General features: G+C 43.3%; 1 protein-coding gene across 1 annotated transcript in view; it reads right to left on the reverse strand.

Annotated features, from left to right (window-relative positions):
• The window catches only part of spock2 (SPARC (osteonectin), cwcv and kazal like domains proteoglycan 2), a 107,497-nt gene that overhangs the window by 54,048 nt on the left and 36,775 nt on the right, over positions 1–16,674 (reverse strand). The window contains exon 2 of the mRNA XM_073025373.1: positions 14,956–15,001. Within this exon, the coding sequence (XP_072881474.1) occupies positions 14,956–15,001 (46 nt within the window). The remainder of the gene's footprint in view (positions 1–14,955; positions 15,002–16,674) is intronic.

Genomic DNA, 16,674 nt, shown 5'->3' on the forward strand with positions numbered 1-16,674 from the left:
GTTCAACCCGGAGAAGTCTGAGGTGGTACACTTTGGAAGGACAAACTCCAAGGCAGAGTACAAAGTAAATGGCAGGATATTTGGTAGTGTGGAGGAGCAGAGAGATCTGGGGGTACATGTCCACATATCCCTGAAAGTTGCCTCACAGGTAGATAGGGTAGTTAAGAAAGCTTATGGGGTGTTAGCTTTCATAAGTCGAGGGATAGAGTTTAAGAGACGCGATGTAATGATGCAGCTCTATAAAACTCTAGTTAGGGCACACTTGGAGAACTGTGTCCAGTTCTGGTCGCCTCACTATAGGAAGAATGTGGAAGCATTGGAAAGGGTACAGAGGAGATTTACCAGGATGCTGCCTGGTTTAGAGAGTATGAATTATGATCAGAGATTAAGGGAGCTAGGGCTTTACTCTTTGGAGAGAAGGAGGATGAGAGGAGACATGATAGCGGTGTACAAAATATTAAGAGGAATAGAGAGAGTGGACAGTCAGCACCTCTTCCCCAGGGCACCACTGCTCAGTACAAGAGGACATGGCTTTAAGGTAAGAGGAGGGAAGTTCAAGGGGGATATTAGAGGAAGGTTTTTCACTCAGAGAGTGGTTGGTGCGTGGAATGCACTGCCTGAGTCAGTGGTGGAGGCAGATACATTAGTGAAGATTAAGAGACTACTAGACAGGTATCTGGAGTAATTTAAGGTGGGGGGTTATATGGGAAGCAGGGTTTGAGGGTCAGCACAACATTGTGGGCTGAAGGGCCTGTACTGTGCTGTACTATTCTATGTTCTACGTTCTACGTTCTATTTCTACATTGTCCTCTCTACATTTAATAAATTTGCTGTGTAGCTCCTCATTCTGGCCTTCCTCATTCACCCCTCTTGCTTGTCAGGAATCTGTCTACCTCTGTGTAGAAAACACTCACAAATTTTGCTTCCGTTACCTTTTCTGAGATTCGAGATGGTTTATTGTCATTTTTCAGTTCACGAGTTGTAAAGGGGAACAGAACAGTTGTTTGGGAAAGAGAGATCCATGCACTCAGAACAATGACCTTGACCCGCAGTGTTGCCCTCTCCCTGTCTTAGCGGGTGACCCTGATTGTTAAACGGTGACTTACAGGTCTGAATTTTTTCACAAAAGGAAATATTCTCTTCATATCCACTCCCCAAGATCCCATAGGATCTTAATAAGCTCTCTTTCACTGTATCAAATTACAGCAGATACAGGCATATCCAATACAATCTACACTCAGTGACCACTTCACTGGGCATACCTGTTCACCTGCTCGTTAATGCAAATGTCTAGTCAGCCAATCAGGCAGGAGCAACTCAATGCATAAAAGCCTGCTGACATGGTCAGGAGGTTCAGTTGTTGTTCAAACCAAGCATCTGAATGGAGAAGTGTGATCTAAGTGACTTTGACTGGAGAACAACTGTTGGTGCCAGACTTGAATATCTCAAAAACTGCAGCTGTCCTGGGATTTTCACGCACAGCAGTCTCATCTCACCTGGAAGGACTGATTGGGGATGAGGGAGGAAGTGAACGGGCATTTCTATTGCCTGCAGGGATGTATGCCAGGAGTGAGATTGGAGGGGAGGGACAAACGGACAAGGGAACTGTGGTTTGCCCTCTGCTTTCTGATGAACCTGATTTATGGCAAAGATGAGACTGGCTTTATTTGACACAGGCACATCAAAGCATGCAATGAAATGCATCATTTCCATCAAATCAGAGATCAGCAAGGATTGTGCTGAGCAAGTACTGCTGCACTTCTGGTGCTTACATGGCATGCCCACGACTCCTTAACCCTTACCACACGAGAATGGTGCAAGAACCATAAAAATAATCCAGTGATTGGCAGTACTGTGGGCAAAAATCCCTTGTTAATGAGAGCGGTCAGAGGAGAATTGCCAGACGGGTTCAAGCTGACAGGGAGGCAACAGTAACTCAAGTAACTACACACTATAACAGTGATGTGCAGAAAACTATCTCTGAATGCACAACACATTGTACCTTAAAGTGGATGAGCTACAACAGCAGCAGAAGGTAATGAAAATACGCTCAGTGGCCACTTTATTAGGTACGGGAGGTATCTAATAAAATGGTCACGGAGTGTACGTAGGCTGCAGATAGGCAGCGGGTCGGACAACCCACCCATTGCAAACATCAATCAAATTAGCCTTCTCTAAACTGTTTCCAGTGCATTAACATCCTCCTTTAAATAAGGAGGCCGATACTGTACACAGTACAGACATGGTAGTGTCACGGTTAGAGCAACGCTTTCTAGCAGCCAGCTATAAGAGCGGGCTTCAATTCCCACCACTTGCTGTCTGTAAAGAGTTGGTACGTTCTCCCCATGACTGTGTGGGTTTCCTCTAGGTGCTCCAGTTTCCTCCTTCATTCCAAAGGTAGGGTCAGTGAGCTGAGGGCAAACCACGTCGGTGCCAGACGCATGGCGACTCTTGCAGTCTGCCCAGTGTAAGCTTCACTGATTTGATTTGACAAAAATGATGCATTTCACTGTTTCGATGCACATGTGACAAGTAGATCTATTCTCTTAAATCTCTTTACCTTTACTCCAGATGTGGGCTCACCTATATACAGTGGATTCTGGTTAATTAGGTGATTGGTTAATAGGTTAATATGCAGCTGCATATTTGGGACAACTCTTAAAGAACAAAATCTAATTGAGAAAATAGCTGGGATTCCTTGGGACACTATGCCAGTTAACCAGGGCAGGAGATTATTGCTGAACAGATTCTAACTAGTGTCAGACACGTGCACTGGTGTGGGCAGTAGACACTAAACCATGTTTAGAACAGTTTTTAAATACCTTCAGTTGCCTGTGCTCATGTTCACAAAGCAGTGATTTTTGTCACTGATAGTTGGTGAGAAATGAGCAGTATGATAACTTAGAACTGTTTTGCTCACTGTTGCTTCAAGCATTCAGGCTTGGAGATGCCAGAAACGGCCGGGAGTGAAAATGAGAGGATTTCGCGACTTCAACCAGTTAGGGACTACAAAGAATTTGAAGGTATTGACAATCATCTAGAATGTTACAATGAAAACGATGATTTGGAAGATGCAATCATCAACAGCACTGCATGAAGGCAACCATTATCTATTTTAATCATTTATAGTCAATCAAATGAATGTGGCAGTATACAACACATTCCTCTATTGATAACTATTAGGAATTAGTACACAGTTTTATAGTGCTGTAGTAGTACTGACATTGTTCTAATTTGTTCTGTATTTCATTTAAGCACATCATTTGTTATTCTGTTAACTGATAGTTTATCTTTTTTAGACATTTTCAACTATTTCCATGAAACTCCAGCTAATCTGGGGCAGCCCCTTAAATGGGCTAAAATGTACTAGTACTGATACGTCCCAATTAACTGGAATCCACTGTATATATGAAGCACAACCTCCTTTGTATTCAATTCTCTTGCAATAAACAATGATATTCAATCTGCTTTAAGGTGGATGATCTTGTTGCACTATTACAGATTGCCAGGTATGATGTTGTGGCCATCACTGAATCGTGGCTGAAGGATGGTTGTAGTTGGGAGCTGAATGTCCAGGGTTACATGTTGTATCAGAGGGATAGGAAGGTAGGCAGAGGGGGTGGTGAGGCTCTACTGGTAAAGAATGGCATCAAATCAGTAGAAAGATGTGACATAGGATTGGAAGATGTTGAATCCTTGTGGGTTGAGTTAAGAAACTACAAGGGTAAAAGGATCCTGATGGCAGTTATATACAGGCCTCCCAACAGTGACTGGAATGTGGATCACAGATTACAACAGGAAATGGAAAAGGAATGTCAAAAGGGCTACGTTATGATCGTCATGGGAGATTTTAACATGCAAGTCAATAGGGAAAATCAGGTTAGTAATGGATCTCAAGAGAGTGAGTTTGTTGAATGTTAAATAATGGCTTTTTAGAGCAGTTTGTCATTGAGCCTATATTGGATTGGGTGTTATGTCATGAACCGGAGGTAATTAGGGAGCTTAAGGTAAAAGAACCCTTAGGAACCAGTGATCACAATATGATTGAGTTCAACTTGAAATTTGATAGGGAGAAAGTAAAGTCTGACGTAGCAGTATTTCAGTGGAAATTACAGTGGTTTGAGAGAGGAGTCGGCCAAAGTAAACTGGACTATGCTGCTGGCAGGGACATCAGCAGAACAGCAATGGTGTGTGTTTCTGGGAAAAATGCAGAAGGTGTATTATAAAAGTGAAGAAATACTCTAATGGCAAAATAGTACAACCATGGCTGACAAGTCAAAGCTAATGTAAAAAGAAAAGAGAGAGCAGACAACAAAGCAAAAACTAGTGGGAAGATAGAGGACTGGGAAGTTTTTAAAAACCTACAGAGAGCAACTAAAAGAATCACTAGAAGGGAAAAGATGGAATATGAAAGCAAGCTAGCAAATAATATCAAAGTGAATAATAAAAGCTTTTTCAAGTATGTAAAAAATAGAAGAGAGACCAGAGTGGATATAGGAGTACTAGAAAATGAGGCAGGAAAAATAATAATGAGGGACAAGGAGATGGCAGATGAATTAAATGAGTACTTTGCATCAGTCATCACTGTGGAAGACACCAGCGGTGTGCCAGATGTTGTAGTGTGTGAAGGAAGAGAAGTGAGTGCAATTACTATTACAAGGTGTTCAAAAAGCTGAAAGACCTAAGGGTACATGAGTCATCTGGATCAAATAAACTGCACCCTAGGGTTCTGAAAGAGATAGCGTTAGAGATTGTGGAGGCATTAGAAATGATCTTTCAAAAATCATTGGACTCTGAAATGGTGCCAGAGGACTGGAAAATGGCAAATGTCACTCCACTCTTTAAGAAAGGAGAGAGGCAGAAGAAAAGAAATTATAGACCAGTTAGCCTGACCTCAGTGGTTGGGAAGATGTTAGAGTCAATTGTTAAGGACGAGGTGATGGGACTACTTGGTGACACAGGACAAAATAAGACAAAGTCAGCATGGTTTCCTTAAGGGAAAATCCTGCCTGACGAACCTGTTGGAATTCTTTGAGGAGATTACAAGTAGGATAGATAAAGGGGATGCAGTGGATGTTGTATATTTGGTCTTTGAGAATGCCTTTGACAAGCTGCCACACATGACGCTGCTTACCAAGTTAAGAGCCCATGGTATTACAGCAAAGTTACTAAGATAGTTAGAGCATTGGCTGATGGGAAAAAGGCAGTGAGTGAGAATAAAAGGATCATTGTCTAGTTGGCTGCTAGTGACTAGTGGTGTTCCGCAGGGGCTGGTGTTGGGACCACTTTTTTTAATGCTGTATATAAATGATTTAGATGATGAAATAAACGGCTTTGTTGTCAAGTTTGCAGATGATACAAAGATTGGTGGAAATTGCAGGTAGTGTTGAGGAACCAGTTAGGATGCAGAAGGTCTTAGACAGATTAGGAGAATGGGAAAGTAAGTGGTAAATGAAATATAATGTTAGAAAATACATGATCTTGCACTTTGGTAGTAGAAATAAATGTGTGGACTATTTTCTAAATGGGGAGAAAATCCAATAATCTGAGATGTAAAGGGACTTGGGAATCCTTGTGCAGAACACCCTAAAGGTTAACTTGCAGGTTGAGTCGGTGGTGAGGAAGGCAAATGCAATGTTAGCATTCATTTCAAGAGGTCTAGAATACAAGAGCAAGGATGTGATGCTGAGGCTTTATAAGGCACTGGTGAGGTCTCACCTTGAGTATTGTGTACAGTTCTGGGCTTCTCATCTTAGAAAAGATGTGCTGGCATTGGACAGGGTCCATTGGAGGCTCACAAGGCTGATTCTGGGAATGAAAGGATTATCACACGAGGAACGTTTGATGGTTCTGGATCTGCAGTCGCTGCAATTCAGAAGGATGAGGGGGGATCTCATTGAAAACTTTCCAATGTTGAAAGGCCTAGACAGAGTAGATGTGGAAAGGATGTTTCCCATGGTGGGTGTCCAAGACAAGAGGGCACAGCCTCAGGATAGAGCAGCGTCCATTCAAATCAGATGCGGAGAAATTTCTTTAGCCAGAGGGTGGAGAATTTGTGGAATTTGTTGCCATGTGCATTTGAGGAGGCCAGGTTGTTGGGTGTATTTAAGGCAGAGATTGATAGGTTCTTGATTGGACATGGCATCAAAGGATACAGGGAGAAGGCCGGGAACTGGGGTTGAGGAGGCGGAAAAGAAAGGATCAGTCATGATCGAATGGCGGAGGAGACTCAAAGGGCCAATGGCCTAATTCTGCTCCTATATATTATGGTCTTATTGTTCTAAAATTAACAACAATATTTTGTTAGTTTTGTTAATTATGCACAGTGGCCACTTTATTAGGTATACCAATACACTGGCTCTTTAAAGCAAATATTTCATCAGCCAGTCATGTGGCAGCAACTCAATGCATAAAAGCACGCAGATTTGATCAAGAGGTTCCGTTGTTGTTCAGGCCAAACAACAGGGTGGAGAACAATGTGATCTGAGCAACTTTGACCACGGAATGATTGTTGATGCCAGATGGAGACGTTTGAGTATCTCAGAAGCTACTGAACTGAGATTTTCATGCACAACAGCCTTTTCAGAGAATGGTGTGAAAAATGAAAAAAAATCCACTGAGTGGCTGTTCTGTGGGTGAAAACGCCTTGTTAATTCTCCTTGTTAATGGGGATAGCCACACTGGTTCAAGCTGACAGGAAGGTGACAGTAACTCAAAAGACGATGTGTTACAACAGTGGTTTGCAGAAGAGCGTCTCTGAACAACATGTCGAAACTTGACTTGGATGGGCTACAGCAGCAGAAGAACACACACAAGAGGTATCTAATAAAGTGGCCACTGACTGTACTTTCAGTAAGCTTCTGCAAGCTCTCACCATTTAAACTGGTAAATTGGCTGCTTATTGTCCCACGTATGAGGTAAAGTGAAAAACGTTGTTTTACATGTGATCCTCATAGATTATTTCATTGCATCAATAATTTGAAGTAATACAAAGAAAAACAATAACAGAACGCAGAATTAAGTGCTATAGCTAAAGAGGAAGTGCAGTGCAGGCAGACCGTAAAACTGCAAGGCCACAACGAGGTAGACTGTGGTTAAGAGTCCAGTTTATCATTCTAGGGAACTGTCCAATAGCGTTACAACAGCAGGAAAGGAGCTGCCCTTGAGTCTGGTGGTAAATGCTTTTGGGATTTTGTATCTTTTACCTGATGGGAGGGGGGAGAAGAGAGAATGTCTGGGACTTGGCATAATATGCTTTTCTTATTCTTTTTCCTGCCAAAATGGGCAATTTCACATTTTCCCACATTAATCTTCATTTGCCAGATCTCTGCCCACTCAGTTAAATTACCTTTATTGTTTCAAGGCCTCCATGTGTCTTCTTCACAACTGACTTTCCTACCTATCTTTGCATCAGCAACAAACTTAGCATCCATACCTGACACTGAGCTGTTACAGTGACTGCACCAGTTTTTCAGTGCATCCCTCAGCACTGTGCCAGTCAGCAGCATTCCTCCATGGACACCTCGATGTGCTGGCAGACCTACAAGTTTCGGGCAGACCAAAGGGCGTCTTTCACCGAGTTAATGATCTCCCAGCAGCACCTGTGAGTTCCTGGAAACAGCTCATAGATCAGAGCCCTCTGTCACACAGCTACACAGAATGCACCATGACACAGACCCTTGCATCTTTCTCCACACCAACTTTGCAAACACACAGCTGGCAAAAAGGTGAGCAATGGTCTCATTCCTGTTACATTCTACTCGGAGGCTGTGCGCGATGGGGTTGACATTCTGGGGGTACAGGAAGGATCTGACTGGGAGGGGGGGCTTCTCTCATCACTAGCGAAGCAAGGCATTGGTGCCTGTTGGTGAGACTTGGCGAAGAGGTGTTCTGCAAAATGGTACAGACATTCTGCTCAGTGAACAATATCCACCAAGTCCTTCTCCTGCAGTATCTGCAGGATGTTCTGTGCTGACCTCTGCCTGATGGATGTGGTCAAAGGTGTTGGTCTAGAAGTAGCCAGCAAATCAGCCTCCAGGACAAGCATTGCCTCTCCAACCCTCATTCGTAGTAGATGCCCTACCCTGTATTCTTCTATCTCACACTGCCACAGTCGGAGGTTCCCCTCTGCTTCAAAAGGGTGGCAATCATACCAGTACCCAAGAAGAGCAGGGTGAGCTGCCTCAATGACTATCACCCAGTGCCACTCACATCTACTGTGATGAAGTGCTTCGAGAGATTGGTCATAGCTAGAATCAACTCCTGCCTAAGCAAGGACCTGAACCCACTGCAATTTGCCAATCACTGCAATAGATCTACAGAGGATGCAAAGTCACTGGTTCTCCACTCAACCTTGGATCACCTGGACAATAGCAATGCCTACGTCAGGCTGCTGTTTATTGACTACAGCTCAGTGTTCAACACATTCATACCCTCAGTCCCAGTCAATAAGCTCCAAAATCTGGGCATCTGTATCACGCTTTGCAACTGCATCTTGACTTCCTCACTTGGAAACCACAGTCTGTGCACATCAGAAATGCCATCACTTCCTTGTTGACAATTAACATCAGTGCAACTCAAGGATGTGTGCTTCACCCACTGTTCTACTCTCTCTACACTCACGACTATGTGGCTAGACACAGCTCAAATGCCATCTATAAATTTGCTGACAGCACAATTATTGTTGGCAGAATTTCAGACAATAATAAGGAGGCACACAGGAGTGAGACAGATCAGCTGGTTGAGAGGCGTTGCAACAACAACCTTGTATTCAATGTCAGTAAGACTAAGGAACTGATTGTGGACTTCAGGAAGCAGAAGTGAAGGAAACACACACCAGTCTTCATTGAGGGATCAGTAGTGGAAGGGGTGAGCAGTTTCAAGTTCCTGGGTGTTGTCATCCCTGAGGATCTATCCTGGTACCAACATATTGATGCAATTACAAAGAAGGCATGACAACAGCTATATCTCATTAGCTGTTTGAGGAGAATTGGTATGTCACCAAAGACTCTCGCAAATATCTACAGATGTACCATGGGGACCATTCTAACTGGTTGCATCACCATCTGGTATGGAGGGGCCACTGCACAGGATCGGAAAAAGCTGCACCAAGTTGTAAACTCAGCCTTCTCCAACATGAGCACTAGTCTTCCCAATGTCCAGGACACCTTCAAAAGGTGATGCCTCAAAAAGGTGGCATCCATCATTAAGGACCCCTAACACCCAGGACATGCCCTTTTCTCAATGCTACCATCAAGGAGGAAGCAGAGGAGTCTGAAGGACCACACTCAGCGTTTCAGGAACAGCTTCTTCCCCCTGCCCTTAAATTTCTGAATGGACAATGAACCCATGAACATTACCTCAGTAATTTCTTCCTCCCTTTTTGCATAACTTTTTAATTTCTTACATCTTACTGTAACTTAGTTTTTATTATAATGGATTGCAATGTACTGCTACTGCAAAACAACAGATTTCATGACACAAATCTGTCATTTTGTGGCAGCAGTGATTCTATGCTAGTGATCTTAAACCTGACTCTGATTCTGATTTTAAACCTCTTTCTGATTCAGTATCCTTTATAACAGCAGTGACCAGAGCTATTCATGGTATTCCAGCTGAGAATGCCACACACCTAAAACACCTGTGTTCTATGGCACTAATACAAGCTAATAAAACGAACCATAAAAACAGCATAGAGGTATTTTACTTATTATGTTAGATTAGATTAAAGATTACATTAGCTTTATGTCAGATGTTCGAGGGGTGATTGATAAGTTCGTGGCCTAAGGGAGAAGGAGTCAATTTTAGAAAACCTAGCACATTTATTTTTCAACATAGTCCCCTCCTACATTTACACACGTGGAGCATATGGATCTTGGACCTCCAGAAAGTGTCCACAGCAGGGGTGATTGATAAGTCTGTGACCAATGAACAGATGAGTTATTAACTTCAAACTTTCTGCATAATCACTCAAAGAGTTGAACTGCATGTGGATGTAACGAGGGCTGTGTAATTCATCTCCTTCTACCTTAGGCCACAAACTAATCAATCACCCCTGCTTTGGACACTTTCAGGAGGTCCAAGATCCATCCGTATGCTCCGCGACCGCAGGACGAAGTGTGTAAATGTAGGGGGGGACTATGCTGAAAAATAAATATGCTAAGTGTTCTAAAATTGACTTCTTCTACCTTAGGCCACGAACTTATCAATCACCCCTTGTGCATCGAAACACTCGATGCTTTGTTACATCAAATCAAATCAGTGAGGATTGTGCTGGGCTGCCTGCAAGAGCTGTAATGCTTCTGGCACCAACATAGCATGCCCACAACTCACTAAACTGTGTACCCCCGGAATATGGGAGGGAGCCAGAGCAAGCATGAGGAAGTCTGCAGAGGCTGGAAATACAGAGCAACACACACAGAGTGCTGGAGGGACTCAGCAGGTCAGGAGTGTCTGTGGAAAAGAGTAAACAAGGCCCAGACTTTTCTTCACGACTGAGAAGGAAGGGGGAAGGTGGACGGAGGGGAAGGAGGCTAGAAGGAAGGTGATAGGTGAAGCCAGGTGGATGGGAAGGGTCAAAGCTGGAGAAGAGATGAACTGATAGGAGAGGAGATGGACCATAGGAAAGAGGAGGGGACCCGGGGGAAGTAAAAGGTAAGTAAGAAGTGAAAGGTCAGAGTGGTGAGTAGAGGAAAGAGGAGGGGAGGTGAAGGGGAATTTTTTTCACCAGAAGGAGTAATTGATATTCATGCCATCAGCTTGGAGGGTATACAGATGGAATATAAGGTGTTACTCCCTCATTCTGAGGGGGGGCCTCATCTTGATTCAAGAGGTGGCCATTGGACCGACACGTCGGAACGGGAATAGGAATCGAAACCGCAGCACTTGGTGGGAACGTGAGCGGTCACGGGGAGAACGTACAGACTCGGGCAGCAGCGGGAATTGAACCCTGATCACTGATTGCTGGCCGGTGCTTTACGCCGATGCACTAACCACAGTGCAACCATGCCACCTCACCTCAGCGTCCTCCAAGTTCAAGACTGTTATGCATTGGCCGCCAGCAATGTAGAAAGTTTGTCGCATCTGGGAAGCTGGTGGCCCCTGGTATGTAGTCCTTTATTTTAGAATCACAGCCCAGTAAACCAGCGGATATAAACGGCCTGCTTCCCCCCACCGCCTGTCTCCATCTGCTCCTCCTGCAGCAAAATCAATAACACTTCAGCTGCTCTGCTCTGACTTCAACGCTCCCAGGGGCTCCACCGCTCCAGCTTCACTCTGCTGTCTCTGGCAGCTCGGCTGATTCATTTCACACCTACTTACAATTGATTCCTGACAGCCGAGAGGTTCAGGCTGCATGAAGCAATCCAGCAGCCAGCTGAGACCACTGACCCACATCGTGCTGCCAACTGTTTGTTCTCCATTCATCTCCGTCAAGCCAGGAAGCAGCTGACTGACAGAGGAAGACCAGAGGCCTGCACCGCGGTGGCAGCACAGCCCGGACCCCACCCTTACTAAATGTCATCTTTCGTTCTCTGCTGCCCTCCAAACTGTCCTCTCAGACTGAGCCCCTGAGATCTTTGATGACTTCCCGCTTTGACCATGGCGTTGAGCACAGGAGTTGAAGTGTTTTGTAAAAGTTGTATAAGGCATTGCTGAGGACAAATTTATTGTGTGCAAATCTGGTCACCTACCTACAGGAAAGATATCAGTAAACTTGAAAGAGTGCAGAGAAAGTTTACACATGTACTGCTGACCTGAGGACCTGACAGACACAGGTCAAGTAGGTTAGGACTTTATTCCCTGGAGTGCCGGATACCGAGGGGAAATCTTATAGAGATGTATAAAATTATGAGGGGTACTGATGAGGCTTTTTCCTCCCAGGTTGGGTAAGAGTAGAAGTGAAAGGTGACATATTTAAGGGGAATCCAAGGGGAAAGTACTTCACTTAGAGGGTAGTGTGTTTCTGAAATGAGCTGCCAGCGGAAGTGGTAAAAGTGGTTTCAGTTGTAAACTTTAAGAGAAGTTTGGATGGGTACATAGATGAGAGATTTTTGGAGGGCTATGGTATGGTTGCAGGTAGATGGAACTAGGCAGAAAACCTGGCTGGGATGGACTAGATGGGCCAAAGGGCCTATTTCAGTGCTGTGGGACTCTACGATAAGTCACCAATCTCGAACCTCTTTCACCAACTATTCCTCATCACTCAGAAATGCTAATGCCTCATCTGGCTTATCATTTCTTCCTTCCATTTTCTGCATTTGACCCTAGACTATCGGACAGATTGCTGAAACAGATTGTCAGGACGCTACCGCTTTTGGGAGCTGGTAACCCAGGTACTTCTCCACTGAAGTGTCTCTGAAACCTCTCAAGCCACGGAGAAGGAGAACAGGCTCCAGTTTGTATCCACCATACCGAAGATGGTTATGCTCCCACCGTTTCAAACTGAACACCCAGTAGCTCAGCTGCATGTGGTCAGTCTCACTGCCAGATGACACCAAACACACACGATCTTTCCATGTTTGTGACTGATTGGAGATTCCATAAGAGCATCTTTTCTGCAACCATCAGACTCTTGAACCAAGCTGCACAACCCTCATTCTGCTTCAGCAATGGAAGGCTACAGACCACCTCCTCCATTGCCATGGACTTGTCTCTGATTATATCTTTGTTTTTTTGCTTTGGTCTCATATCTTGATTTTGCATAGTCCCCTTTCTCTTCACTGTCATAAATCTATGCATCTAGAATGTACACACTTAGTGGCTACTTCATAGGTACTTCCTGTACCTAATAAAGTGGCCACTGGGTGCACCTTCGTAGTCTTCTGCTGCTGTAGCCAATCCACTTCAAGGTTCAGCATGTTCTGCATTCAGAGATGCTCTTCTGCACACCACTGTTGTAACGTGTGGTTATTTGAGTTACTGTCGTCTTCCTGTCAGCTTGAACCAGTCTGGCCATTCTCCTCTGACCTTTCTCACTAACAAGGCGTTTTCCCCAACAGAACTGCCGCTCACTGGACTTATTGTTGTTGCCGTTTTTGCACATTCTCCGTAAACCTCTTGTGTGCGAAAATCCCCGGAGATGAGCAGTTTCCGAGATACTCAAACCACCCCGTCTGGCACCAACAGTCACTCCACGGTCAAAGTCACCAAGGTCACATTTCTCCCCCATTCTAATATTTGGTCTGAACAACAGCTGAACCTCTTGACCGTGTCTGCACACTCTTATGCATTGAGTGGCAGTCACATGATTGGCTGATAAGATACTTGAATTAATGAGCAGGTGTACCTAATAAAGTGGCCACTGAGTGTATCTAACTTATATTTTGTTGTCTGTACCGATGTGCCTGTGGTAACTGTGCCTCACTGCACTTGTGCACAAGACAATGAACTTGACTTGAATCAATATGTAGCTCACTACGTGAAGATTAGTTGCCATGTTGTTTTTCTGCAGTACTGACTACATGTCAATAGTATTTCATTGGCCAAGAACTGGTTTGCTCTCCCACCTTCCAAAATTAAAAAAAACATGAATGTATTTTCATTTGTTATTTACACATATCCCCCAGTTATATACTTTTAAGGACCTGAAGGACATACTCTCTTTTCATTACTAACATCAGGGAGGAGATACAGGAGCCTGAAGACATACATGCACATTCTTAGGAACAGCTTCTTCCTCTCTGCCAACAGATTTCTGAACAGACAATGAACTACCTCACCATGACTATTTTTGCTCTCTTTCTGCACTATTCACTAACTTTAATTAAGTAAATATGTTTCTTATTGTAACTTACAGGTTTTTAATGTATTGCACAAACAACCAAGTTCACAACATATGTATGTCAGTAATATTAAATCTGAATCTGATTCTTGCAGTTGAGAGACACTATGGTGACGAGGGTCAATATGAGCAACTTCTTGAAGCAACATGCTCCAGGTAGGAGATGGGTTAACAATTTATATTTTTATAGCATCATCTTTGCCCCTGTCTAGAGGACTTTCCAGCCAATGAAGTATTTTTGAAGTGCAGTCACTGCTATAACGCGGGATTAACATGCAGCCAATTTGCACACCGTGTTCTTGTAAACAGCATTGTGATAATGATGATCAGACAATCTGTTTGTTAGTAATGATGAACAAGGGATAAATATTGTTTGTTTAATGGGGAACTCAGACTGTTGTTTGAAACTGGGCCACAAAATTGTTTACATCCAATTGAGAAAGGAGGTGGTGATTCAGTTCAACATCTTCTCAAAGAGGCAACACTTCCAACTTTCTTTCTTGGGACTACCAGCTTCTATATTAGAGTTCACTTCTTTGGCATGGGCCTAGATCCAACAACCTTCTGAGGGGAGATTGTTACCAATTGATCCCAGGCTGATAAAGAGCAGGTTGTGTTCACTTCTACCTCGGTGCTAACGAGATCTGAATTACAATCATAAACACAAGAGATTCTGCAAATGCTGGAATCCAGAACTATGCAAAATGCTGGAGGAACTCAGCAAGTCTGGCAGCATCTACGGAGAGGAATGAACAGTCGATGTTTTGGGCTGAGATCCGAAAGGTTCTGATGAAGGGCATGAACTGTTGGCTGTTTATTCATCTCCATAGATGCTGCCTGACTTGCTGAGTTCCTCCAGCTTTTCTTTGCATATTGTTCAGAATTACAACCAGTTGACTCAAGTCCTGTTAAGAAAAAAAGTTGTAGTACTTTCATTTAGAAATCTGAGGGATGTGAAGGAGAGGCAGAAAGAGAAAGAAAGTGAAGGAGAGAAGGGGAAAGAAATAGACAAAATAAGTGTGCTGGGGATGGTACTGGAGCAGAGACACAGAGCTACTAAATCATCTAATGAAATAACGAGATTTATTATAAAGTTGAAGCCCTGGGTTTCATAAAGTTTGCACAACAATTTGGTTAAAAAAAGTCTCAATATTTTCAGTAAAAGGAAAACTCACCCTCATCAAAGGCCTGATTCTGATCCCACGTTCGGATGTAATCATCCTGCACAAAAGAAAAAGAATATTGTAACTGCAAACAGAATAATCATCAATTAATCAGAGCACCCGAAGTCAAATTCCTACTTGCAGCCCTGAAAGGATGAAAGACTATTAGATCTCAGCAATAATTAGTTATTTTCAGACTGTTGTTCTGTAGAGGTTTGCCTGTGGCTGAATTGTCTAGTCATGATGTTTGCTATGGCATTAATTTTCCCTGACTTGTGCCAATAAATCACTCCCCCGCCAACAATGACTCAGGATTCTGGCCTGTCTCTTGAACATTCTGAATTAACTAAGTTTGTACCCATTTTGTGTTAATACTGAAACTACAGCTTGAAAATGGGAATTTATTTTCATTGTTACGGTCTATAATTTTCTCTGCCCTATTGACAGTAAACAGATACACAAGAGATGCTGAGATCTGGAGCAAAACAAATGAGTTGCTGGACAAACTCACTGGGTAAGGCATCATATGTGGAGGGAAAAGGACAGCCAACAAGAGAACTCAGCAGGGTTGAATAAAAGGTCCTGACCTGAAATACTGACTGTTCATTTCCCTCACAGTTGCTGCCTATTCCACTGAGTTTTGCCAACAGTGTGTCTATGTACAATAAAAAAATTTCCTCATTAAAATATGATCGACTGGGTCAATGGGAACCATTTGTACCTCTGAGTCACCAGAATCAGAATCAGGTTCATTATCCCTGACGTATGTCATGAAATCTATCAGCTGTACGGTGCAACGCATAAGTATACTGCAGGGCACAGTGTCGTAGTGGTTAGCACAATGCTTTACAGGATCAGCGATCCTGGTTCAATTCCCGCCACTCTCTGCAAGGAGTTTGTACATCCTCCCCGTGACCGCGTGGGTTTCCTCCGGGTGCTCTGGTTTCCTCCCATAGTCCAAAGACGCACCGTAATGCTCCTCAGACAGGATGAAGAGGTCAATACTCCCCAATGCCATTAGGCTTTACAATTCAACCGCCAGGACTTAAGAACTTTTTTAAAAGCTATTATTAATGCTTTTTGAGATAGTGATTTAGATGCATATCATATTTTTTTTACTGAGTTAAGTATTGTATGTAATTAGTTTTGCTACAACAAGTGTATGGGACATTGGAAAAAAAAGTTGAATTTCCCCATGGGGATGAATAAAGTATCTATCTATCTATCTATCTAATTGGTTGTTGTAAATTGTCCTATGATTAGGCTCGGTTGGGCAACACAGTTCAAGGAGCTGGAAGGGCCTATTCTGCACAGTATTTCAATAAAATAAAAGTAAAATCAAATAAGAACATAATGCTTTATATATAGTAAATATAAATATAATATATACAATGCATTATAATATAAATATATATTCTTAAATTAATATAAATGAAAAGAGAGCTGGTGGAACTCAACAAGTCAGTCAGTATCTATGGAGTGGAGCAAACATTCAACGTTTAGGGCTGAGACCCTTCATCAGGACTGGAAAGGAAGGGGAAAGAAGCCAGGTTGAAAAGGTGGGGGGGATGGGAATGAGTGGAAGCTGTCAGTGATAGGTGAGACCAAGTGGCGGGGAAAGTACTGAGGTAGCATTTGTGGGTTCATGGACAGTTCCGGTATCTGATGGCTGAGAGGAAGAAGCTGTTTCTAAAACACTGAGGCAGTGGTTCCTGATACTTGTGCCAACTC

The sequence above is a fragment of the Hemitrygon akajei genome, chromosome 21, assembly GCF_048418815.1.
Source record: "Hemitrygon akajei chromosome 21, sHemAka1.3, whole genome shotgun sequence".
Taxonomy (NCBI): domain Eukaryota; kingdom Metazoa; phylum Chordata; class Chondrichthyes; order Myliobatiformes; family Dasyatidae; genus Hemitrygon; species Hemitrygon akajei.